Source organism: Chelonia mydas, chromosome 6 (assembly GCF_015237465.2).
Source record: "Chelonia mydas isolate rCheMyd1 chromosome 6, rCheMyd1.pri.v2, whole genome shotgun sequence".
Lineage (NCBI taxonomy): Eukaryota > Metazoa > Chordata > Testudines > Cheloniidae > Chelonia > Chelonia mydas.
In genome coordinates, this window is record NC_051246.2 from 115,806,814 (window position 1) to 115,831,160 (window position 24,347).

The 24,347-nt window shown below is 41.1% G+C and overlaps 1 protein-coding gene across 3 annotated transcripts in view; it reads left to right on the forward strand.

Moving 5' to 3' along the window:
- The window catches only part of CEP170B (centrosomal protein 170B), a 99,010-nt gene extending 75,442 nt beyond the window's left edge, over positions 1-23,568 (forward strand). For 2 of the 3 annotated variants that reach the window (XM_037901066.2, XM_043550233.1), the window contains exons 15-20: positions 15,247-15,285; positions 15,932-16,075; positions 16,478-16,566; positions 17,344-17,437; positions 18,511-18,562; positions 19,363-23,568. In XM_037901066.2, the coding sequence (XP_037756994.1) occupies positions 15,247-15,285; positions 15,932-16,075; positions 16,478-16,566; positions 17,344-17,437; positions 18,511-18,562; positions 19,363-19,598 (654 nt within the window). In that variant the 3' untranslated portion in view covers positions 19,599-23,568. The remainder of the gene's footprint in view (positions 1-15,246; positions 15,286-15,931; positions 16,076-16,477; positions 16,567-17,343; positions 17,438-18,510; positions 18,563-19,362) is intronic. The other variant, XM_037901067.2, reaches the window with a different exon arrangement.
- Positions 23,569-24,347: the final 779 nt, after the last annotated feature.

Consider the following 24,347-nt stretch of genomic DNA (forward strand, 5'->3'; position numbering starts at 1 on the left):
TCAAAGGGAGGAGTCTTCCCTTGCCAGATGGTAGTAGGCTTGCTCAGCCAGGGAGTGGGGAATAAATCATTTTATTTAGGTTTCAGAGTAGCAGCTGTGTTAGTCTATGTCCATAAAAAGAAAAGGAGGACTTGTGGCACCTTAGAGACTAACAAATTTATTAGAGCATAAGCTTTTGTGAGCTACACAAAAGCTTATGCTCTAATAAATTTGTTAGTCTCTAAGGTGCCACAAGTCCTCCTTTTCATTTTATTTGGAGTCTTCAGTAAGCAGTAGAGCTCTATGGTGAGGGTACAATAGTCAACTCCCCTAGGTCTTCATGCCTCCTGCTCAGGGGGTCTCCCTGGATTAGGAGAAGTATAGTCTTCTTGGGGAAATCAGTTTCCCATAGTTTATATGCTGCTTGGTGTGGGCTTAACTCAGGGGTCTCCTGGCTCTGTGACTTCGCTGGGCCCTGGAGTGTTGAGGAGAGAGAAGGAATTCTTCCACCCTTTATATTTTAAAGCAAGGACATTGGCTGTGGGCACTCTGGCCACATGTCGCACACCATATTTTGCACTTCTACAGCACCGCTCCTCCGAGGCTCTCAAAGTGTTTACAGATGTTTGCTACGTTCACACAGATGAGCCCACGTAGGACTCTGCTCTTTCCAGCCAGCAGCTGAGCAGCGCAGATTCTGTAGGGCAAGTCTGGCCCTCTAATTTGTTCCCTTTGAAGGGACTTAACTCCTTCCCTGCCTGGCTGTTGGTAGCACCCATCACACTAGTTTTAGATGTTCCCCTTCAGATTGGCTTCTCCTGCCCTCTCCAAGTGAAGTAACTCACAGGGCCTTTGATATAACATGTTTATGAGTCTCCACCTGCTGTACAATTATATGATTTTGTGCATACTATAAAATAGATCCAAAGACATGGGAAAAGTTAATGATCTTTATGTATTATTTGAGTTAGGTTAGGTTAGGCAGAGGGGAGGGATAGCTCAGTGGTTTGAGCATTGGCCTGCTAAACCCAGGGTTGTGAGTTCAGTCCTTGAGGGGGCCATTTAAGGATCGGGGCAAAAAGGAAAAAAAAAAAATTGGATGATTTAGTTGGGGATTGGTGCTGCTTTGAGCAGGGGGTTGGACTAGATGACCTCCTGAGGTCCCTTCCAACCCTGATATTCTATGACCTAAAGGCCCCAATAGGGGGACCCATTGTTTTTATTCCTGGAGCCTCAGAATGGAGTTTTAACAGAGTTCCTGAAATAATACTGAACATAGTTTATCCTGCTTTCCACTTGTGGTTAAACCAAGTTCACCTGCACCCCTGTCAGAAAATGGTATTTTCCTACTGCAGACTGGGCTTGTGTTTCTATTGTGCAAAGTACAGTTGATTTACAATAGCTTCAGGCGGTGAGATGGTAAAGTTTCTTTTATTGTTTTCCTTGAATCCGAGTGCCACACCTTCAAAACTGCTATTTTGAGCAGCTAGATAACAAATTTACCCTTTACTTCCCAGCTTCCAGTGACTTTTTTTAATGCCTGTTAACAGAAATCACAGAGAAACTTACTTATTTCTATTTATATAGTGCCACTGGGAATGTGGTACTTTGTAGACATGCAAGAAAGATAAGTTCCCTGCTGTAGAAGACTGCTTCCTATCTAGGTGAAATACGAGGGACATGGGTGAAATGTTTGTTTGGGGGACCGTTTACTGTGTGTGTGCTGAGCCTAGCGGCTTGCTAGGCAAGGCTGAGAGCTTCTTAACAAGGCTGTGATCCCTAAGCCTTTTGGCACCCATCAACCTTTAACGAGGGGGCGGGGCTACTCAGGGAGACCAGGGCTTTAAAAAGCCCGCTCCTAAGCGATCAGAGGAGCTAGCGAACAGGAGCGGCTAACAGGGGAGTTTTGCGAGGGAGTTCTCCAGGTGAAGGAGGAGCGATTACATGACCTTTGGGGTAAGTTTGTTGTCTGTAGTGTGTGTATCTGTGTTTGTGGTGTGCTTGCTGCTTGACTGAAATATACCATGTACTCTGTTTTGTTTGTTTGTTTGTTTGTTTGGGGGACCGTGTGCTGACCGTGTGTGCGCTGAGCCCAGCGGCCTGCTAGGCAAGGCTGAGAGCTTCTTAATGAGGCTGTGATCCCTAAGCCTTTTAGTACCATCAACCCTTAACCAGGGGGCAGGGCTACTCAGGGAGACTAGGGCTTTAAAAAGCCTTCTCCTAAGCGACCAGAGGAGTTTTGTGAGGGAGTTTGCAGGGGGAGTGTGAGCAGGGGCTAGAACTCAACATTCTTTAAACTTAAAAGCCAAAAACACCCCCTTGATATGAACAAAACAGCAACAAAGGAACCAGCTGCAGGAGTAAAAAGAGAATGCAGGCAGAAGTCCAGCAACAGGGTGGGGGCTACCCAGTTTATTGCACCCAATGCAGCATGTATGATTACCTGCCCTATGGGTAGGTGGTGTATGTGTGCATTTGGTGCAAGGAGCCCCTGGCCCTTAGAGACTGTGTACAGGCTTTGGAGACCACAGTAGCCGAACTGGAGGAGCCGAGGGAGACAGAGAGGTACATAGATGAGACTTTCTGGGACACAGTAGAATGGTCCCACCCCCGGTCTGACAGCCTCTGTGCTGTTGAGGAGGATGAAAGTCCCAGGGAAGGAGAGCATCTAACTGGAGCAGACGGAAACAATCCCATAGTTGGGACTCTCCGTCCAGATGTTGTGGTATCCTCTCACACTGAGGATACCTCTCTGGGGAAGGGAACTCTAGCTATTAGAAAGAGACAGGTATTAGTAATGGGCAATTTGATCATTAGAAACATAGATAGCTGGGTTTGCGATGACTAAGAGAACCACATGGTGACTTGCCTGACTGGGGCGAAGGTTGCGGATCTCTCGAGACGTCTAGAGAGACTTATGTGTAGTGCTGGGGAGGAGCCAGTGGTCGTGGTACATGTAGGTACCAATGACATAGGGAAGGATAGGAGAGAGATCCTGGAGGCCAAATTTAGGCTGCTAGGTAAGAGATTAAAGTCCAGGACCTCCATGGTAGCATTCTCTGAGATGCTCCCAGTTCCACGCGCAGGACCAGTTAGACATTCAGAACTGCAGAGTCTCAATGTGTGGATGAGACGATGGTGTAGGGAAGAGGGATTTAGATTTCTTAGGAACTGGGAAAACTTTTCGGAAAGGGGGAGCCTATACAGGAAGGATGGGCTCCACCTAACCCACAATGGAACCAGATTGCTGGCACTTTAACATTAAAAAGGTCGTAGAGCAGTTTTTAAACTAAGGGCTGGGGGAAAGCTGGCAGAGGAGCACCTGGTTCGGACATCCCTTAGGGAAGGATCTATTAATAGAGAATCTTTATGTCCTAGTGAGGATGAGAGGATGGAAAATGATAAAATGCAGGCAGGGTCTGATCAGAAACAGTCAAATAAATAAGAGTCCCATTCAATTACATCATCTAATGGGAGACAGCTTAAAAGGAGACAAGTTTTTAAAGTGCTTATATACTAATGCTGGAAGTCTAAATAATAAAATGGATGAACTAGAGTGCCTTGTATTAAATGAGGATGTTGATATAATAGGCATCACAGAAACTTGGTGGAATGAGGATAATCAATGGAATACAGTAATACCAGGGTACAAAATATATTGGAAGGACAGAATAGATCGTGCTGGGAGTGGCATTATATGTGAAAGAAAGCATAGAATCAAATAAAGTAAAAATCGTAACTGAATCAAACTCTTCCATGCTCTACTAATAAGAATATAACGGTAGGGATATATTACCGACCACCTGACCAGGATGGTGATAGTGACTGTGAAATGCTTAGGGAGATTAGAGAAGCTATTAAAATAAAAAACCCAGTAATAATAATAATAATGGGGGATTTCAGTTATCCCCATATTGACTGGGAACATGTCACCTCAGGATGGGATGCAGAGATAAAGTTTCTTGACACCTTAAATGACTGTTTCTTGGCACAGCTGGTCCTGGAACCCACGAGAGGAGAGGCAATTCTTGATTTAGGCCTAAGTGGAGCACAGGATCTGGTCCAAGAGGTGAATATAGCTGGACTGCTTGGTAATAGTGACCATAATATAATTAAATTTAATATTTCTGTTGTAGGAAAAACACCTCAGTGGTCCAACACTGTAGCATTTAATTTCAGAAAGAGGAACTACACAAAAATGAGGAGGTTAATTAAACAGGAATTAAAGGGTAGAGCGCCAAAAGTGAAATATCTGCAAGCTGGTGGATACTTTTTAAAGACACCATAATAGAGGCTCAACTTAAATGTATACCCCAAATTAAAAAAACATAGTAAGAGAACCAAAAAAGAGCCACCGTGGCTAAACAACAAAGTAAAAGAGGCAGTGAGAGGCAAAAAGACATCCTTTAAAAAGCGGAAGTTAAATCCTAGTGAGGAAAATAGAAAGGAGCATAAACACTTGCAAATAAAGTGTAAAAATACAACTAGGAAGGCCAAAAAAGAATCTGAGGAACAGTTAGCCAAAGACTCAAAAAGTAATAGCAGATTTTTTTTTAAGTACATCAGAAGCAGGAATCCTCCTAAACAACCAGTTGGGCCACTGGACGATCGAAGTGCTAAAGGAGCACTCAAGGACGATAAGGCCATTGCGGAGAAACTAAATGAATTCTTTGCATCAGTCTTCATGGCTGAGGATGTGAGGCAGATTCCCAAACCTGAGCCATTCTTTTTGGGTGACAGATCTGAGGAACTGTCCCAGATTGAGGTATCATTAGAGGAGGTTTTGGAACAAATTGATAAATTAAACAGCAATAAGACACCAGGACCAGATGGCATTCACCCAAGAGTTCTGAAGGAACTCAAATGTGAAATTGCAGAACTGTTAATTGTAGTGTGTAACCTATCATTTAAATCAACTTGTGTACCAGATGACTGGAGGATAGCTAATGTGACGCCAATTTTTAAAAAGAGCTCCAGAGGTGATCCTGGCAATTACAGGTGTGTAAACCTGACTTCAGTAGTGGGCAAACTGGTTGAAACTATAATAAAGAACAATATTGTCAGACATATAGATGAACATCATTTGTTGCGGAAGAGTCAGCATGGTTTTAGTAAAGGGAAATCATGCCTCACCAATCTACTAGAATTCTTTGAGGGGGTCAACAAGCATATGGACCAAGGGGATCCAGTGGATATAGTATACTTAGATTTTCACCAAAGGCTCTGAAGCAAAGTAAGCTGCCATGGGATAAGAGGGAAGGTGCTTTCATGGATTGGTAACAGTTAAAAGATAGGTTTCAGAGTAACAGCCGTGTTAGTCTGTATTCGCAAAAAGAAAAGGAGTACTTGTGGCACCTTAGAGACTAACCAGTTTATTTGAGCATGAGGTTTCATGAGCTACAGCTCACTTCATCGGCTGTAGCTCACGAAAGCTCATGCTCAAATAAACTGGTTAGTCTCTAAGGTGCCACAAGTACTCCTTTTCTTTTTGGTTAAAAGATAGGAAACAACGGGTAGGTATAAATGGTCAGTTTTCAGAATGGAGAGAGGTAAATAGTGATGTCCCCCAGAGGCCTGTTCTGGGACCAGTCCTATTCAACATATTCATAAAAGATCTGGAAAAAGAGGTAAACAGTGAGGTGGCAAAATTTGCATATGATACAAAATTACTCAAGATAGTTAAGACCCACGCAGACTGCGAAGAGCTACAAAATGGTCTCACAAAACTGGGTGACTGGGCAACAAAATGGCAGATGAAATTTAATGTTGATAAATGCAAAGTAATGCACTTTAGAAAACATAATCTCAACTATACATATAAAATGATGGGGTCTAAATTAGTTGTTACCACTCAAGAAAGAGATCTTGGGGTCATTGTGGATAGTTCTCTGAAAACATCCACTCAATGTGCAGCGACAATCAAAAAAGCAAACAGAATGTTGGGAATAATTTAGAAAGGGATAGATAATAGGACAGAAAATATCATGTTGCCTCTATATAAATCCATGGTACGCCCACATCTTGAATACTGTGTGCAGATGTGGTTGCCCTATCTCAAAAAGGATATATTGGAATTAGAAAAGGTTCAGAAAAAGACAACAAATATGATTAGAGGTATGGAACGGCTTCCGTATGAGGAAAGATTAATAAAATAAAAAAAGAGACGGCTAAGGGGAGATATGATTGAGGTCTATAAAATCATGACTGGTGTAGAGAAAGTAGATAAGGAAGTGTTGTTCTCATAACACAAGAAGTAGGGGTCACCAAATGAAATTAATAGGCAGCAGGTTTAAAAGAAATAAAAGGAAGTATTTCTTCACACAACGCACAACCTGTGGAACTCCTTGCCAGAGGATGTTGTGAAGGCCAGGACCATAACAGGGCTCAAAAAAAACCCGAGATAAATTCATGAGGGATAGGTCCATCAATGGCTATTAGCCAGGATGGGCAGGAATGGTGTCCGTAGCCTCTTTGTTTGCCAGAAGCTGGGAATGAGCGTCAGGGGATGGATCATTTGATGATTACCTATCAGAGGGGTAGCCGTGTTAGTCTGGATCTGTAAAAGCGGCAAAGAGTCCTGTGGCACCTTATAGACTAACAGCCGTATTGGAGCATAAGCATGCATCCGACCAAGTGGGTATTCACCCACGGAAGCTTATGCTCCAATACGTCTGTTAATCTATAAGGTGCCACAGGATTCTTTGCCGCTTGATGATTACCTGTTCTGTTCATTCCCTCTGGGGCACCTGGCCCTGGCCACTGTCGTAAGACAGGATACTGGGCTAGATGGACGTTTGGCCTGACACAGTAGGGCCATTCTTATGTTCTTATATCCCCAAACTGTGGGGTGCACCCCTATCGGGAGGCACAGAGGGACATTCAGTGCGGGCATGGCAGGGTCTGCGGGGAGGGAGCACCATCCACCCTGCTCTGCTCCCAGCTCTGTTCTGGCCCTTCCCCTACTTGTGGCCCTGGCCCCGCCCCCAGCCTTGGTGCACGACCGTGGCCCAGCCATGGCTCCGCACCTGGCCCCGGCCCCACTCCCAGACTTGGCTCCCTTCCCGGCCCCAGACCTGCCCCCAGCTGTGGCCCCAGCCTCAGCACGCTTACCCTTGTCCGCATCTCCCCGACCTCCCCAGGAGCCACGGCCCTGCAGATAGGGCGTAAGGGGGGGCATGACCCGGAAAAGTTTGAGGACCACTGACCTAGAAGCAAAGTGTCTGAATGACTGCGCTTAGCAGATGTCTTCTTAGACTCAAGGTTTTTAGTCATGGTTTTGGGACTGTACTGTGAGTTCAGTTAGAAGGTTTTAGGGGTCCAGGAGGCCATAAGAAGTGATTGGAAGAAGACGGAGTGTCAAACTCTGGAGCCTTGACTACACTACAAATCTTTTCCGAAACATCCCACTGTTGCTAACGCCATTTAATCTGCATCACTGTCAACAACAGTGTGAGCAGAGCAGGCTGAAAAATTTCCCAATGAAAAAGAGGACAAAATATTTCGCAAAACAGAATCATAAAAAGGTAGGGCTGGAAGGGACCTCAAGAGGTCATCTAGTCCCACCCCCTGTGCTAACGCAGGACTGAGTAAACCTAGACCATCCCTGACGGGTATTTATCTAACCTGTTGTTACAAATCCCAATGATGGGGATTCCACAACCTCCCTTGAAAGCCTTTTCTAGGGCTTAATTATCTTTATAGTTAGAAAGTTTTTCTTAATGTCAAACCTAAATCGCCCTTGCTGCAGATAAACCTGATTACCTCTTGTCCTACCTTCAGGGGACATGGAGAACAATTGATTGCTGTCCTCATTTAAAACAGCCCTTACCTATTTGAAGACTCTTCTTCAGTGTGTGTGTGTCCCCATCCCCCCCAAAACTTCTTTTTCTCAGGACTGAACAAACCCAGTTTTTTTAACCTTTCCTCAGAGGTCAGGTTTCTTAAACTTTCGTCTTTTTTGTTGCTCTCCTCTGGGCTCTCTTCACTTTGTCCACATCTGTCCTAAAGCATGGCACCCAAAACTGGCCACAGTACTTCAGCTGAGGCCTTACCAGTGCTGAGCAGAAAGTGACACTCCGGTTAATCCATCCCAGAATGAAATTAGCCATTTTCCCAACTGCATCACATTGTTGATTTACCGTTATACTTAATTTGTGATCCGCTATAACCCCCAGATTCTTTTCTGCAGTACGACTACCTAGCAAGCTATTCCCCATTTTATAGTTGTTCACTGGATTTTTCCTTCCTAAGTATAATACTTTACACTTGTCTTTATTGAATTTCATCTTGTTGATTTCAGACCAGTTCTCCAATTTGTCAAGGTTGTTTTGAATTCTAATCCTGCCCTCCAAAGCGCTAGCAACCCCTCCCAGTTTAGTGGTATCCACAGATTTTATAATCCTACTCTCCACTCCACTATCCAAGTTACTAATGAAAATATCGAATGCCACCGAATCCAGGACAGACACCCGCAGGACTCTACTAGATATGTCCTCCCTGTCTGACAGTGGACCATTGCTAACTACCCTTTGCGTACATCTTTCAAACAATTATGCATTTACCTCATGCTAATTTAATCTAGACCAGATTTCTGTAGTTTGCTTATGAGAAAGTCATGTGGTACTATGTCAAAAGCCTCACTAAAATCAAGATATATCACATATTTTACTTCCTCCCTATTCACTAGGACAATAACCCTGTCAAAGAAGGAAATGAAGTTGGTTTGGCATGATTTGTTCTTGACGAATCCATGTTGTCTATTACTTATCACATTATTATTCTCTTGATGCTAACATACTGATTGTTTAATCATTTGTTCCTTTCCGGGTATCCAAGTTAGGCTATAACTCCCCGGTCATCATTGTTCCCCTTTTTAAAGATAGGTACTACGTCTTCCCTTCTCCAGTTCTCTGGGACGTCATCCGTCTGACATGAGTTCTCAAAGATAATTGCTCATGGGTCCGAGATTGCTTCAGCTACTTCCTTAAGTCCCTTGGGATGAATTTTGTCAGGCCCTGATGACTTGACTACATCTTACGCTACATCTACACTTATGGCAGGGTTTAGAGTCCAGACACTGAACATGAGCCAGCATGGGTGTAAATAGCAGTGTGGATGGTGGGATGTGGCTTAGGTGAGTAAAGCAGAGTGCCCTGCATGCCTGAACCCCAGGGTACATACCCTACATGGCTCTCTACATGACCAACTATGTCTCCATGTCTGTACTTGTATTTTTAGCAGTGTGGTGTCCTGCTGCCTGAGCCTTCCCCTTACAGCTGCCAGAGCCTTTCCCCACTGCCTCCCCACACTAGAGCCTTTCTTTGACGAGGAGCTGGAGCCTGTGCTGAAGCCTTTCATTGCATGTAGCTACACGTGTGTTGCCTAAACTCTACAAGCTGTCATAAGTGTAGACATAGCCTAACTTACCTAAAAATTCTTTATTCTGTTCTTTCCTTGTTCTGGCTTCTGTTTCTTCCCCCTTGTTAATATTAATTATATTAAGCAAAGGATCCCAACTATCCTTTTTAATGAAGACTGAAGTACAAAGGGAATTAAACACCTCAGTCTTCTTGATGTCTTCTGATTTTAGTTCACCTTCCCCATTAAGTAGAGGACCTACACCAGGGGTGGCCAACCTGAGCCTGAGAAGGAGCCAGAGTTTTCCAATGTACATTGCCAAAGAGCCACAGTAATACGTCAGCAGCCCCCCATCAGCTCTCCCCGCTCCCAGCGCCTCCCGCCCGCCGGCAGCCCCACCGATCAGTGCCTCCCTCTCCCTCCCTGCACCACCCGATCAGCTGTTTCGTGGCGTGCAGCAGACTCTGGGAAGGAGGGGGAGGAGCGAGGGCATGGCAGGCTATGTGGAGGGGGTGGGAAGGGCTTGAGTAGGGGAAGGGCCTATGGCAGAGCCAGGGATTGAGCAGTGAATAGCCCCTGGTCCATTGGAAAGTTGGCACCTTTAGCTCCAGTCCCGGAGTTGGTGCCTATACAAGGAACCGCGCATATTAACTTCTGAAGAGCCGCATGTGGCTCCAGAGCCACAGGTTCTCCGCCCTTGACCTACACTTTCCTTCGTCTTTCTCTTGCTGTTCATGTATTTCTAGAACCTCTTCTTAGTGCCCTTAATGTCCCTTGCTAGATGAAACTCATTTTGTGCGTTAACGTTTCTGATTTTGTCCCTACATCCCTGTGCTGTTTTTTGTACTCTTCCTTAGCAATTTGTCCTTGTTTTGCCTTTTTGTAGGATTCCTGCTCGATTTTCAGGTCATTGAAGAGCCATCTTGGCCTCTTCCTATTCTTCCTATCTTTCTTTCGTATCAGGATAGTTTGCTGTTGTACTTTTAATATTGTCTCTTTGAGAAACTGCCAGCTCTTTTAAGCTCTGTTTCCTTTAGATTTTCTTCCTATGGGACCTTACCTACCAGTTCTTTGAGTTTGTTGAAGTCTGCTTTTTTGAAGTCTGTTGTCCTTATTCTGAAGCTCTTACTACTTCCTTTCCTTAGAATCATTAAATCTATCAATCTTTCACCGAGATTGCCTTCATTCTTCACATTTGCAACCAATTCCTCCCTGTTGGTCAGAATCAGGGCTAAAATGTCTGTCTCCCTGGTTACTTCCTTCTGAAACCAGAAGTTGTCCCAATTACATTCCAAGATCTTACTAGACATTTTATGTTTTGCTTTTCCAGTAGATGTCTGGATAGTTTAATCCCCCATTAATACCAAGTCTTGAGTTTTGGATATATCCCCACTAGGGCTGTCAAGCAATTAAAAAAATTAACTGCGTGATTAATCGCGCTGTTAAACAATAATAGAGTATTGGATGTTTTCTACAATTTCAAATATGTTGATTTCAATTACAACACGGAATACAAAGTGTACAGTGCACGCTTTATATTTATTTTCTATTACAAATACCTGCATTGTAAAAAACAAAAGACATAGTATTTTTCACTTCACCTAATAAAAGTACAGTAGTGCAATCTCTTTATCATGAAAGTTGAACTTACAAATGTAGAATTATGTACAAAAAATAACTGCATTCAAAAATAAAACAAAGTGAAACTTTAGAGCCTACAAGTCCACTCAGTCCTACTCCTTGTTCAACCAATCACTCAGACAAACGAGTTTGGTTACAATTTGCAGGAGATAATGCTGCCCGCTTCTTGTTTACAATGTCACCTGAAAGTGAGAACAGGTGTTCGCATGGCACTGTTGTAGCCGGTGTCGCAAGATATTTTTGTGCCAGATGTGCTAAAGATTCATGTGTCCTTTTATTCTTCAACCACCATTCCAGAGGACATGTGTCCATGCTGATGACAGGTTCTGCTCGATAACTATTCAAATCAGAGCGGACCGACGCATGTTCATTTTCATCAACTGAGTCAGATGCCACCAGCAGACGGTTAATTTTCTTTTTTGGTGGTTCAGGTTCTGTAGTTTCCACATCGGAGTGTTGCTCTTTTAAGACTTCTGAAAGCATGCTCCACACCTTGTCCCTCTCAGATTTTGGACGGCACTTCAGATTCTTAAACCTTGGGTCGATGCTGTAGCTATTTTTAGAAATCTCACATTGGTACCTTCTTTGCGTTTTGTCAAATCTGCTGTGAAACTTCTTAAAATGAACATGTGCTGGGTCATCATCCGAGACTGCTATAACAGGAAATATATAGCAGAATGCAGGAAAAACAGAACAGGAGACATACAATTCTCCCCCCAAGGAGTACAGTCACAAATTTAACTAAGGCATTATTTTTTTAAGGAGCATCAGCAGCATGGAAGCATGTCCTCTGGAATGGTGGCCAAAGCATGAAGGGGTATACAAATGTTTAGCATGTCTGGCACGTAAATACCTTGCACCGTCGGCTACAAAAGTGCTATGCAAATGCCTGTTCTCACTTTCTGGTGACATTGTAAATAAGAAGCAGGCAGTATTATCTCCCATAAATGTAAACAAGCTTGTTTGTCTTAGAAATTGGCTGAACAAGAAGCAGGACTAGGTGGACTTGTAGGCTTTAAAGTTTTACATTATTTTGTTTTTGAGTGCAGTTATGTAACAAAAAAAATCTACATTCGTAAGTTACGCTTCCACGATAAAGAGATTGCACTACAGTACTTGTATGAGGTGAATTGAAAAATACTATTTCTTTTGTTTATCGTTTTTACAGTGCAAATATTTGCAATAAAAATAATATAAAGTGAGCACTGTACACTTTGTATTCTGTGTTGTCATAGAAATCAATATATTTGAAAATGTAGAAAAACATGCAAAAATATTTAATACATTTCAATTGGTATTCAATTGTTTAACAGTGCAATTAATCACGATTAATTTTTTTGAGTTAATCACGTGAGTTAATTGTAATTAATCGACAGCCCTTATCCTCATCTTTCATGTTCCCACCTTTCATCCAGCTCTGTTAGTTCCAGTGTGTGTGGCCAGTAATGGCTGACACCGTTTTAAGAATCATGTTGATTAGATTTGCTCCAGACACAGTTAGATGGTACAATGCTCAGCAGCTGGTGGACCATTTGTATTAGGGTGCCTAACATAACTAACACTGGTGGAGACATACTGGTGTTAACAAGAGTGGGAAATAGGCTAAGTCCTTGAGATTTTCTAATGACTTCACTGAGAGTTAGGTCAAGCCCTTAATGATGAATGGCTTGAGATGCTGAGCTTCACATCCTTGTACCGTGTTATTAATGGCACTAAATATGCACTGATATGGGATTTGATAAAAGTGCATAAAATCTGTATGACATTGGATTAAAATCAATAGCAATGTGCCTACAGAGACAGAGGCATTAACGTGACGTTATATGCTAACTCCATGCTTAAATGATTTTTGTAGATTAATGCAGAGAAGACAAGAGACGTTCAAAGATCATGAGAGGGATGCCAAGTAATGTTAATCAGTGAGCGTTTATTAAACAGCTTTATATTAAATGTCCTAAGTGTCCTCCTAGATGAAACAGAGCTTTGGGAAAATAAAAGGCCATTCAACACAAATTGAACTGCTTTCAGTGCAGGTGTCTGTGCAGAATATTCCAAGTAAATCGGACTTATAGAAGAAGTAATGAAGAGATCCTAGAATGGGCACAGTTACCTACAACAATGCAAGGAGTATGGAAGAAGAGATGGGACTTACTTTTAAGGATGTCTGATAATAGGCTACCCAAATGAGCATTTCTTTGGCAACCCAAAGGCAAGAGATGGGGAGTCTACCTAGAGGCCCACTCCATCGCACAATAATGGCCAAAGTGTCATTATTGCATCTGAATACAGAAGATCTAGAAAAACAAGCCCAGGATAGGGATGATTGGCTCCATTAGACTTTTGCCTTGTGCCCCTGATGGTGCGGGAAGGCTAATGCTGACACTATTAAATATGTGTATGTGCGGGCACCGAGTCGGGGAGCTGACACTGTTTGATAAGCAAACTACTGTGATTATACTAGGTGCCAGAGAAGGCTGTTTGATAAGTGGTCAGTGGACACAGGTAGAGCACTCTTGTGAATAAGCAAAGCAGTATGTTGCACATGACCTGTCTGGCTTATACTAAGGGTGTGTCTATAAAACATTGTACCCCACTAATCTAGTGCCCGGGTTTTCCATTGCTGCATATCCATTTCTTTTCTAAGAAGGGAAGAATTCAGGGGCTCAATTTGTACTAGATCCCCCAGGCACAGTAGGAAGAGTAGTAGCAACTTCTGTGATGTTTTTAAAGCTTGGTCAGTGGGGACTAATCCGGAGTCTGGTAAAGGAAAAAAATATTTTACAATACAAAGTAGTATTCAGATGGCCCCAGCTAGAAGTACCTCACTGTAATTCAACGTCTGTGTTTTCAGCCTATGTTGCTCTTTTCAGGGGTTTATAACAATGACCATAAATATTCACTCTGGACTCATACTTGGCAAAACAGTTTGGTGCCCTAAACAAATTGATTTTTTAATGTCTTTTATTACCGCACTCGATTAAAAATTTAAAATTAGCTATCTTTTAGAAGATAAAAATGGGGCCATAAAACTGAGTTTTTGTGCTTTACTCCTGATATTTTGTCCTTACCGGTACAGGATTGGCTTGGATCTAAACCAGGATGTTTTTCAAGTTTCCAGGTGCACATTTAGTGAGGATTTCAGTGGCCCCCGTGTTGTGTATGGATTGTACAGTTCCCCAAAAGGCTGACTCGCGCACTACTGTGAGTTTACAGCAAAGAGTACAAACTACATGGCTTGCACTTTCAAAAGTGACTTGTGATTTTGAGTTCCTCGGTTACTGGATGCCCAACCTGAGACATCTTCTAAAGTATTCACCCACCCTCTGAAAATCAGGCCAGTTTAAGGTGTCTCCAGCGGGGCCTGGTGAATCACTAGTCACTTTTGAAAATTTAGGTCTGTGTTTTGGAAAAAAAAAAAAAAGGCTCATGACGTGTGAAAAACTTTTAAGTCTCCTTCGGTATTGTTATGGTGTGTGCAAGGTATTAGGAATGCCCGTTGGTATGACTTGGGCACATGATAGAACTGTGAATGAGTATAAGCCAGTTTATCATGAGACAGTATTTCACAGGTTATAAGTCCCTAAATATTGGATATACACCAGGGTAGGAATGTCTCATTTGTTACCATTGATTTTTAGTGAATCTTCCACCACCACTCCCAGCATAATGCACTAAAAGCATTTCCAAAGTTCTGAAAGACATTTTAAAAAATGAACAATAGAGGGCAGAATTGTGGATATAATCCACCGTGATTGAACATTTTGGATGTGTGTATGTAACCCAGTGTCTCTTGCTTTCTGACTGTTTTTACTCATGCTCTGTTGCGCGATCTTGAGTATACAAACCTTACCCCCAGGATCCCCAGTTTCTCTTCATTTTGCTTATGAGAGTTGTGTGCTATCCAGCAAAAGCCCACTGCACTCTCTTAACAGTTCCACAGTCTCTGTTGCACATCTTGTCTGATTTCATTAAAGATAGTCCATATTACTGCAGTTCGTTTCTTTTCAATGTCATCATGGAATTGCCACAAATCATCTCTGAGGAATTGGTGTGTGAACAAATTCTCGAGATGCCACTATGCATGTCCATGTTTGGGAATTTCCCATGGAAGTATCTTGGTGTTTTTAATTATTGTTCCCTGGAATGCGCTTTTTTTGGAATGCCACCCATTATGGTTTATCTTGTATGTGTGCTTCCTTTGATAACTACAGTCTGAGTCATGTGAGCAGCATTGATCTCTTTATCTCGTTTGTTTCTGTTTTAACACAGATTGCTCGTACATCTTTACGGCCGGCATATCCATCTCAGGTGCACTTTTCATCCCATTGTTTTGTATTTCTGTCTCTTTAATGTTGTTGTTTTCCTTACATCCTCCTAATGTTTTGTCAAATGAGTGTTATCAATTTTAACCTAACAGATTAGTTGTCTTGCTTATTGTGTTTATTCTTTCCAATATTATTTACATGTTTTAATTGCTTTTTCATCTTTTCCATGTATTAATAGAGATTGGTTTTGCTTAATTTTAATGTCACTTTAAGATTGCATTAATTTTTCAGACTTTGATAAATGAAAACATAAAATGCATATGTGTGAGCAAGTCTTATCTGGAAACAATCCCTTTTCTTTTGAATTGAACCCTGAATTCATATTAGGCAGGGATTTAGTTTGTAAGTACTTGCTGTGGTACCAGTGTTTCAAACATGCACATGAGTGGTTACATTGAGTTTCATGGGACAGCCCCCATATATAAATATTTGCAGGATTGGGGCCCAAATGATTTGTTTCAGAACCCATTCCTGCTTGAGTAGAACCTGAACTGTGGAGCACTCTTCTTGGGCTTGCCTCGAAATCTGTAGTACCTTTGGAAATGGGCCCATTTGCCCACCTTGTTGTTTTTTTTTTTTAATCTGTAACACAGTTAATTGCGACTGACTCATTGCTTATTATTTTTAAGTTGGTGCAGCACATTCCAGAAGCAAGTCTGAACTACCAGAAGGTGCCTCCTGGGTCAACGGGAATCAAGGATTTTGATCAAAATATGAACGACAATAGAGAAGAGGATCTCTCGAGAAAAACGAGGGCAAGAAACCGAGAGGAGGCAGGTTTTTTTCTCCTGTACTTTATAAGCTTGTATATAATAATGTTAGTTGCAACCCATGTGTCGGTACTTCCTAACTAGCTAGCTCGCTGAGGGAATTCAAAGAACTCCAGTGCCTCACTTTTTGGGTGCCCAATATGAAACTTCTTAGAGAGGCCTTGTTTTCAGCACTCTCTGAAAATTGGGCCTTTTTTGAAAGGTTCGTCAAATTCAGCACCCACAACCGCTAGTCACTTCTGAAAATCCTGTTGAGTTTTAAACATCATCCAGATTCAGGAAGTCTCAACTGAAATGCTACCATCTCCAGTTGAAGAAATAAACTATTTTGATTCAACCAGTATAATATAAAAATGGTAGCTATGAGGGCACATTTTCAATACGATCTGATCTGTTACATTTTAGGTCATCTTTGACAACCTGATGTTGAACCCAGTGTCTCAGTTATCCCATGCGATCCGTGAAAATACAGAAAACCTGGCTGAAAAAATGAAGTAAGCTTTTAGCTCTGACCTGGAATGTTCTCTTGCCCTTTGAGTTATTCCGAGGAAGGGCATGATTAATTTATTACTCATGAAAGGTACTGGATTGTCATCCCTGGAAACTGTAGTTGCCGGTACACAGAAGGGGAAGAGCACAGACTGCAAAATTAGAAAAAGGTTTTTACTTCCCACCTCCGTTTCATAGGCTTGTCCTGTAGCATAGTCTGTCGCTAGATAACTGAAGCCTTGACCCAGCTTTGTAGCGCAATGTCAGTATGTTTGCATAAAAATGTAAAGTTCACTGTACATGGCACAACTAACTTTGTTATGGAGGACAGTGCCCAAATAAATGATGGCAACTCGGAGTACATGCCTATTCTATATTGCCTTCCTGATGCATCTTAGCCTTTGCTGGAGGAGTCTCGCCTATGAGAAGAAGGGGAACTCATTCTCCATTGCGTTCAGTCCATGGACCCTCTTCCCCCCCCCCCCCCCCCCCCCCCCCCCCCGCCATTCCAGCGCATATGCGGTTTGTGATGGTATTTGTGGTGATGCCCTCTTGGAACAAGATTGTCAGCTCCTAGGCCTTAGAACAGGCAGCAGGTGGGGAATGACTTTTGGTTGCTTGTGAGCTAGATTCAAAGTGGAGATGAAATGCCTTTTATCTCATCACTAATCTACAGAACCCCTTTTGTTGCTATGTTTTGTGTCAATTGTACACTGTAAACAAATGTAAAGGATATATTTTGGGTGGATATTTTGTAAAAGGTCCAATCTTGTGTGCTTCAGAATTGTGTTTCAGAACAGCGAAAGGACCTGGGAGGAAATGGAGGCCAAAATTAACTCGGAAAACGAAGTGCCAATTTTAAAGACCTCAAACAAGGTAACGTGTTTGTGCTTAAGAAATAAACAAGGTGCCAAGAAGCTTGCTTAAGACAAGGCTTTGCCTAACAATTTATGGACTTAGGCTGAGACTTTCAGAGCAGTTAGATGCCCAGCTAGCATTGAATTTTAATGGGATTTAGTTGCCTAACTTCTTTAGACTCTTCTGAAAGCCCCAGCCTCAACTGTGTGTGTGTGTCACTTTTATGTTTACATTGTCACTGTAAAAGAATTTTCCATTGTAAGTAAAAAAATAATTAAGAAACCAAAGTAGTGAGCTTCAGAACCAACCAAACCTATTTTCTAAATTTTTTAGTCCAAATGTATCTATTGAACTTCCTCTTCCTTTTATTTTACGGTGCGTCTATTATATATTCTCATATTGCTATTTTAATGTCAATTTCACTTATGTCTCCCCTTTGTTAGTCTTCAAGGACTTAGTCTTGCTAAGGGAGGCACAAACACAGATCCTTGTCTAATTACCATTCTTCTCAGTGTCTCCCACTAGTGTAGCTCCATTGATAATAGGACGAGAATAGATGGGGCATAGGCGTTTTCACCATCGTGTTCTCTTCATTTATCAGGGTTAGACAAGACAGTGGTAAAAATGTTGGTGCCCCAGCCAACGTTATCTGTACTCCTGCACAGACATTAATGGGAGCAATGTAAAGATCTAAGAACATGCTTAATTATTGGGCTCAGTGAAACCACTCATGTTTAAAGCTAAGGATGTGCACAAGTATTTACAGGATCAGGGTCTAAGTGTCTGCACTTGCAGACCCCTTTGCATTATTGGGCCATAAATGTCTGGCGAACAGCTAGAATCTCAAATAAAAAGTGTAGTCGAATGCATATTTTTACTGAGTGGCTTGATAGTATTTTTCCAGATGTGGCAGACCAAATCCCGCTGGTGTTTGCCCAGATAAACATGCTATTTTGATGTTCGAGAACAGAATTTACCTAATCAGAAAAAGGTAGAATAACAAGATATTCTATGTAGGCTTGATTCCCAAAGTAGCTGAACATTTGATTGGTTGGTTAGTTAGCCAATCTTTTTGGTGTATTTGTTTCTAGGAAATCAGCTCTATCCTAAAGGAGCTAAGAAGAGTTCAGAAACAGCTGGAAGGTTGGTAATTTTAAAATGTTCTCAATTTCTCTCCTAAATGTAGATGACTAGTACAAAATAGAGTACCATTGTAACTTGTTGTGGTTTGCTTTGTCAATTTAAACTTTGTAAATGTAAAGCACTCATTCATTTATTTGAGCATTGCTCCTCAATATATACAAACAGAAGACATATAAGTGATGGATTTTTCTCGTGTTGCAAATATAAGAAAGTTACTGACTTCTGAAATGCTGAAGTTATTGCTGTGGAAATGGTTTATTCACAATAATTAGGACTTCACCACAAGATGGACAAGCCAAGGCTTCTGTTGCTCAGACCGCCACATGGCTGACAGCCCTATTCAGCCAATAAGTCATGCCATATTTTCGTACTACTTTTAAGCAAGTGTTTGTGTGGACTTGAATCCATTATGGAAGGTGGCACGCTACAGAGATAACAATATGAGCTCAATGCCTGACCCTTGTTTCATTTTAATAGTTAAGAAAATGTAAAAATGTCTTATTGTTGAGTGATTGGAGTTTGGTAGGTGTTTTTCTTTTTCCAGTTTAAACAGAAAACGTCAAGTCCTAATGGTAAAGGTCAGTTTTGGAGGGGTTTTTATTTTTTTTGCTTATTAAAATTGCTTGGACCCAAGGATAATTATAAAGAAGGTGGAGTGCAGTCATGGGGAGGGGGGAACAAATTGTGACTAAACTGGGCACAAGAGCAGTCTAGAATTCTGAAGGTGAGAGAGTTTATGTGTAGAAATGCTGCTGAGTGCAGCTAATACGCCTCTGTCTATCTCTTTTCTCCTTCCCCAGTTATAAATGCGATCATTGACCCCAGTGGGAACTTGGATGTAGTTGCCACTAACAAAGCGTCCTCTGCTGCTACACAGTCTACAGCCACTAAAGTCAGGACTGCTAACCATTCTGGCTCCACGTTGGAGATTTTGTCACCAGTACAGATGAGAAATTACATCCAGAAATCGAACTGTGGATCTTCTAGCCTACAAGATGCTAATTTCATTCCAGATGGAGAGAAATATGTGATCTGATACAATATTTTATATTGCTATCATACTGTCATTTACTGTGGCGTTAGTTTTGTGTCCGAGTGGTTGTGGACAGTTCGTATGGAGCAGTTGTTTAGATTGCTAACACATTACACACACACACACACACAAACACACATACACACACAATGCTGTGTGGGTGAATGGCAAGTCTGTGTATGCCTTTTGAACAAAACTAGCACTGTGGAGCAGCACATATTCAGCATAGAGGCAAACTCTGATTTTTACAATACGATTCACTTAAATTCTTCCAATGTGCCATAAGAAACAGGCTTTGCATATCCTCCATTTGCTACTACCGAAGCTCTAAAGTGTTCTTGGATTAGCCTGTTTATAATTCTCAGTTATTGGTAGTTCAGTTGTAACAAGGCTCTGTTTAAAAAAGAAGTGTACTTTTTTTGATTGGCACGACATTTGGGACTGATTTGAAAAATAGAGCATTACAATTCTGTTGGAATCAACTTGCATACATATAATGGTGCAATACAGTGGGTTTCTATAAGAAACTCTGTTTTAGTTGTATGAAAAATGTTTTCAGTGTTTGCAGGGGGAAAAAAATAAAATCAAAGAAGGAACCACTTTGAATCTATGGGCATCATGCTTTCAATCCAAAACCTTTGTTTTTCCATTGAGAAAGTGTAAACTTTCTAATGTAGTTGTAGATTCTGAACACATTTCAGGCACAGAGCTTCAAGTATACAGATGTAGATTAGCCTTAGAAATGAGAAGGTCAGTTTTTATAGTTGAGCTTGCCAAATTCTCATTATTTCAGTATAATCGCTGTCTGAAACATTTTTTTGAAAATATAATAATAATTAATAATAATTAATAATTAATATAATATCATAGTCTTTCATATTGAGCTGCAAATTCTCCTGAATAGGCTAAAGAGCAAGTTGTCTGTGATCAGCCAGTTACTAAGAAAAACATCTGTTCCGTTGGCTCATGTAATAAACTTAATTACACAATGATTGTGAACAAATATTCACTCTACAGCACTCAAAATAATGGCTTAAGTGTGGCTCTGCCTTTACTGATAGCGTTGTCATGAGATTTTTCGTATCCAGGTATGAACAAATACACACAATCCTGTTGTATTCTTGAGAACCTACCCAACAGTGTAAAGCCGCTCGTGTTACAATGCAGCGTTGGTATGACTCTTTTTGGTCCATTATAATCTTAGGAACGCTAAGGATTATTTTGCAGCAGCATCATTGAGCAGTATACTGGATACTGTAAAATTAGCTTTTTGTATCCCATCTGTCAAGTGAGCTGCCAAATTCTAAACAAAGTATTTGAGTGGCTTTTTGGAGAATCTGTTTGATGCATGCAATGTGCAAACTGGAATCTGTCCCTGTTGCATTAATTCCTCTTGATTGAAAAACAGTGATCAGGAAAAGAAAATGTTTCGGCAGAGTTGTGGGAAATACACTTACTGATGGAGGTAAGCAAACTAAATTCTGCTATGGACTCATACAATGTAAAATTTTGCTAATGAAAATAGCTTCCCAAGCTCAATTGCTCTTTATGTGCTGACTTCATATTTGGGGTGGGTTGGTTTTATAATTGGGTCAGTTAATTGACCTTTTCTCCTAGGATTTTGCTGAAATGTCAATTAAATAAGTATAATTAAATAACTGGGCTGCTCACACAGTGTTTCGTGTACTAGCAAATGGCAGGATTCTGCTTCAGGTGCAACCAGTGGGAGTTTTCCATTGATTTCAACAAGAGCAGTCCCAAAGGAAGAGTTTGCCGGTTTGCCATGCTAGTGTGTCTTGCATGCCTGCAGGGTTTTGCGTGGGGGAAAATAGTGCAGTTTTGCTGCCAATGTATCCAACAGAGAACTTGGCTCATCCGCTACTGTGGAGATTTGGAGAAATATACTGGACTTCATATGAACACTATGATGATGGAAGTAAAATTACTTTGCAGAATAACTAGGAACTTGGCCTTTATGTTTCTCTGGCTGCCTGTTATGTTAATGCTGTCTGATTGTTTCAATGTATCCTTTTGAAATACTTGCCTGTGTCCTTAGTTAATATCATAAATAGTGGTATGGCTCTGGACACATGGTAATTCGTTTTCAAAAGTCTCCTCAGTGAGGGTCTGATCTAGCAAGGTGCTGACTCCGACTCATTGGGAGTTGAAGGGCTTCAGCAACATAAGGGATCAGTCCACTAGTTACAGTTTTGCAGTAGACAGGTGTGTGTTGGAGTTACTCATCAAGATGAGATTTTATTATTTGTTTTTACTACATTTTCCCATCCTCGTGGCTATGCTCTAGTGGTTTTGTTTCTTGACAATGTACCCTTGATGTGACTTCCATTTACTTTCACTTGGGAACTTACTAGTTTCTACTTTCATGAAGTGACCCATCAGAGATGAATTTTCTCCCTTTGCTGTTCCTCTGCTCTTGGTACCCAAATATCTTCATTGCCAGCTGCGTAAACCCAGAAATATGGTACCTTTAAGAAACAATTGGAAATAAAGCTGGAGTCATGAATCTCTAAAAGTTTTAGTCTGGGGGTGCGGAAAAGCACAACATGATTTTGTTTCATTTTGTTCAGTGTGATATAAAAAAACCACCTGTTTCCCAGCATAAAGTTCTTGTTGAGAAAATTTCAAGACGATTTTAATTGCAGTCCTGTTACATAATCGTTTTGGTGCTGAAATGTAACGAATATATTTGAGGTACTTAATCTGAAGTATACCTCATTCTGCATTTGTCTGTTATAATTAAACCAAAGAGCAAGCCACATAATTATAAACCATTAGCCAAGGTTTGGTCTTACAAGCAGTATTCTGTGACAACAATAAAAAGTCTGTGTACAGTTCTGATGTGAGTATCTTAAGCATTTGGGGTCTGATCCAATGGCTATTAGAGACAGTGGAAAGATTCCTATTGACTTTAATGGGCATTGGGTCAACCTTTAGTTGGTTAACTTTCAGTGAGCTTGATGTGTGCTCCACTGACCCAATAGTCATTCATACTGTATATTTTTTTCATATTTGTTTTATTTACATTTAAAAAATTAGACTGGCATTTTCAAACAAGTCTAAGAGAGTTAAGCACCCAGCTCTGATTAAACCTCTCCGGGGCCTGGTTGCTAACACCCTTAGGCACCTTTGAAAATCCCAGCCCTTGTTCTTTTACTATACTTGAAACCTGTGCTCTCATTTAGATTGTTTTCGAATGTTAAACTCTTGAGACTTCATGATGATGGAATGAATGTAAATTCCTGGGAGAATGCATCAGTGCTTTGTGAGCAAGAGCCTGAGTGTGTCTGCAGTACTGTCGTGTTGTGGTCATGCTGTGAGTGCGAATAAAGCCTAAGTCATCCTTGAATATTTTAATAAAGAAAAACCTTACAGAATGTTTACATACAGCCTACTGAAAAAAAAGTGTTTAAAATATATAAGTGCAAGATTCTACTAGTTTTTTCTTCATTTTTGCAGATCACACTAGATATTTTTAAAATTCAGCAAATATGTGTAATGATTTTGCAAAAAAAAAAAAAAAAAAAGTTAACTACCTGTTTACTTTGGATGTGCCCTGTGCTGAATTGTGCCTATCTGACTATCTGCTGTTGTTATGCTGCCGATTCTGCTGTTCTAAACTCTTCACTGGATCATTCCATTTGCATGCAACACAAATGCAAGCTGTATGAGAGTTAAAGCTGAAACACGTTTGTATAACTTGAATTGATTAATGACTGTCTCTCTTTTTTTTCCACGCCCTTTTCTTGAAATATTGAGTATAATTTTGATTCCTATTTCTCCCACTGTATTTCTTTCTCTTGGTTTTTGAATGGTAATTTATTTTGTTTTGATGATAGACAGTATCTGTACATTTTGTTCCAAGGTGATATTGTGGCTGTCTTTAAAAATAAATTGTTATTTTATATAATTTTATCGTAAAATTTCTTTAATAAATCATTCTTTTATCATGTGACGAATATGATTCTGGGGTTTTTTTGAGAGTAAATTTTATGATATGGAAAAATATTTGGAGAATTAAACTATTGATCTTACACTGCCCCTTATGAGGGCATGAAGGATCATATTGCTACTTAGTAACAAACACGATTGGAGTCTCTTACAACTACCATTTTGTTGCCTACGTAGAGCGTCCATTTAATGCCCATGGATTCACCCATGTGGATTCAGTTGCAGAATGGGGACCTGAAAAGCACCTTCTGTTCTGAGGCCCTTTTCTTACTTCTGTTCCAGCACCACTGGCTAGTGTAATCTTTTACAGAGACACAGAGAGAGACACCCTTACATCCCCTAAAATATGGCACTGATTGTATCCTTATTGTGACACTCTCCACACCCTGACTTAGCAACACTGAGCAATATTTCTGAGTGTTTTAAATGCCATGCAAAGTGCCCTTTGAAACCAAAGGGGCAGCCATTTCATTCATTTTTAATAAGTCTTGGCTGAATAAAAATAAGATGCTGTGAAACTGCTGCCAGAACTACTCACTTAGTGATGAAGGCCATTATTGTTCACTTTTAAATCTTACCCGAGGAAAGGCAGAAGCAGCTATCACGACTGCTTACCACTGAGTACAGCAGTCAGTTGAAATCCTGCCGTGCTCTTTCAACCTTTCCCGGCCGGTGTAAGACACATACATGGCCTGATTCCCCCATAATCTTACAGGAGTAGCCCAGTGGGATTGGGGATTACTCCCATCTCTAAGGGTTTGCAGCATCCGTCCATATTTGCAA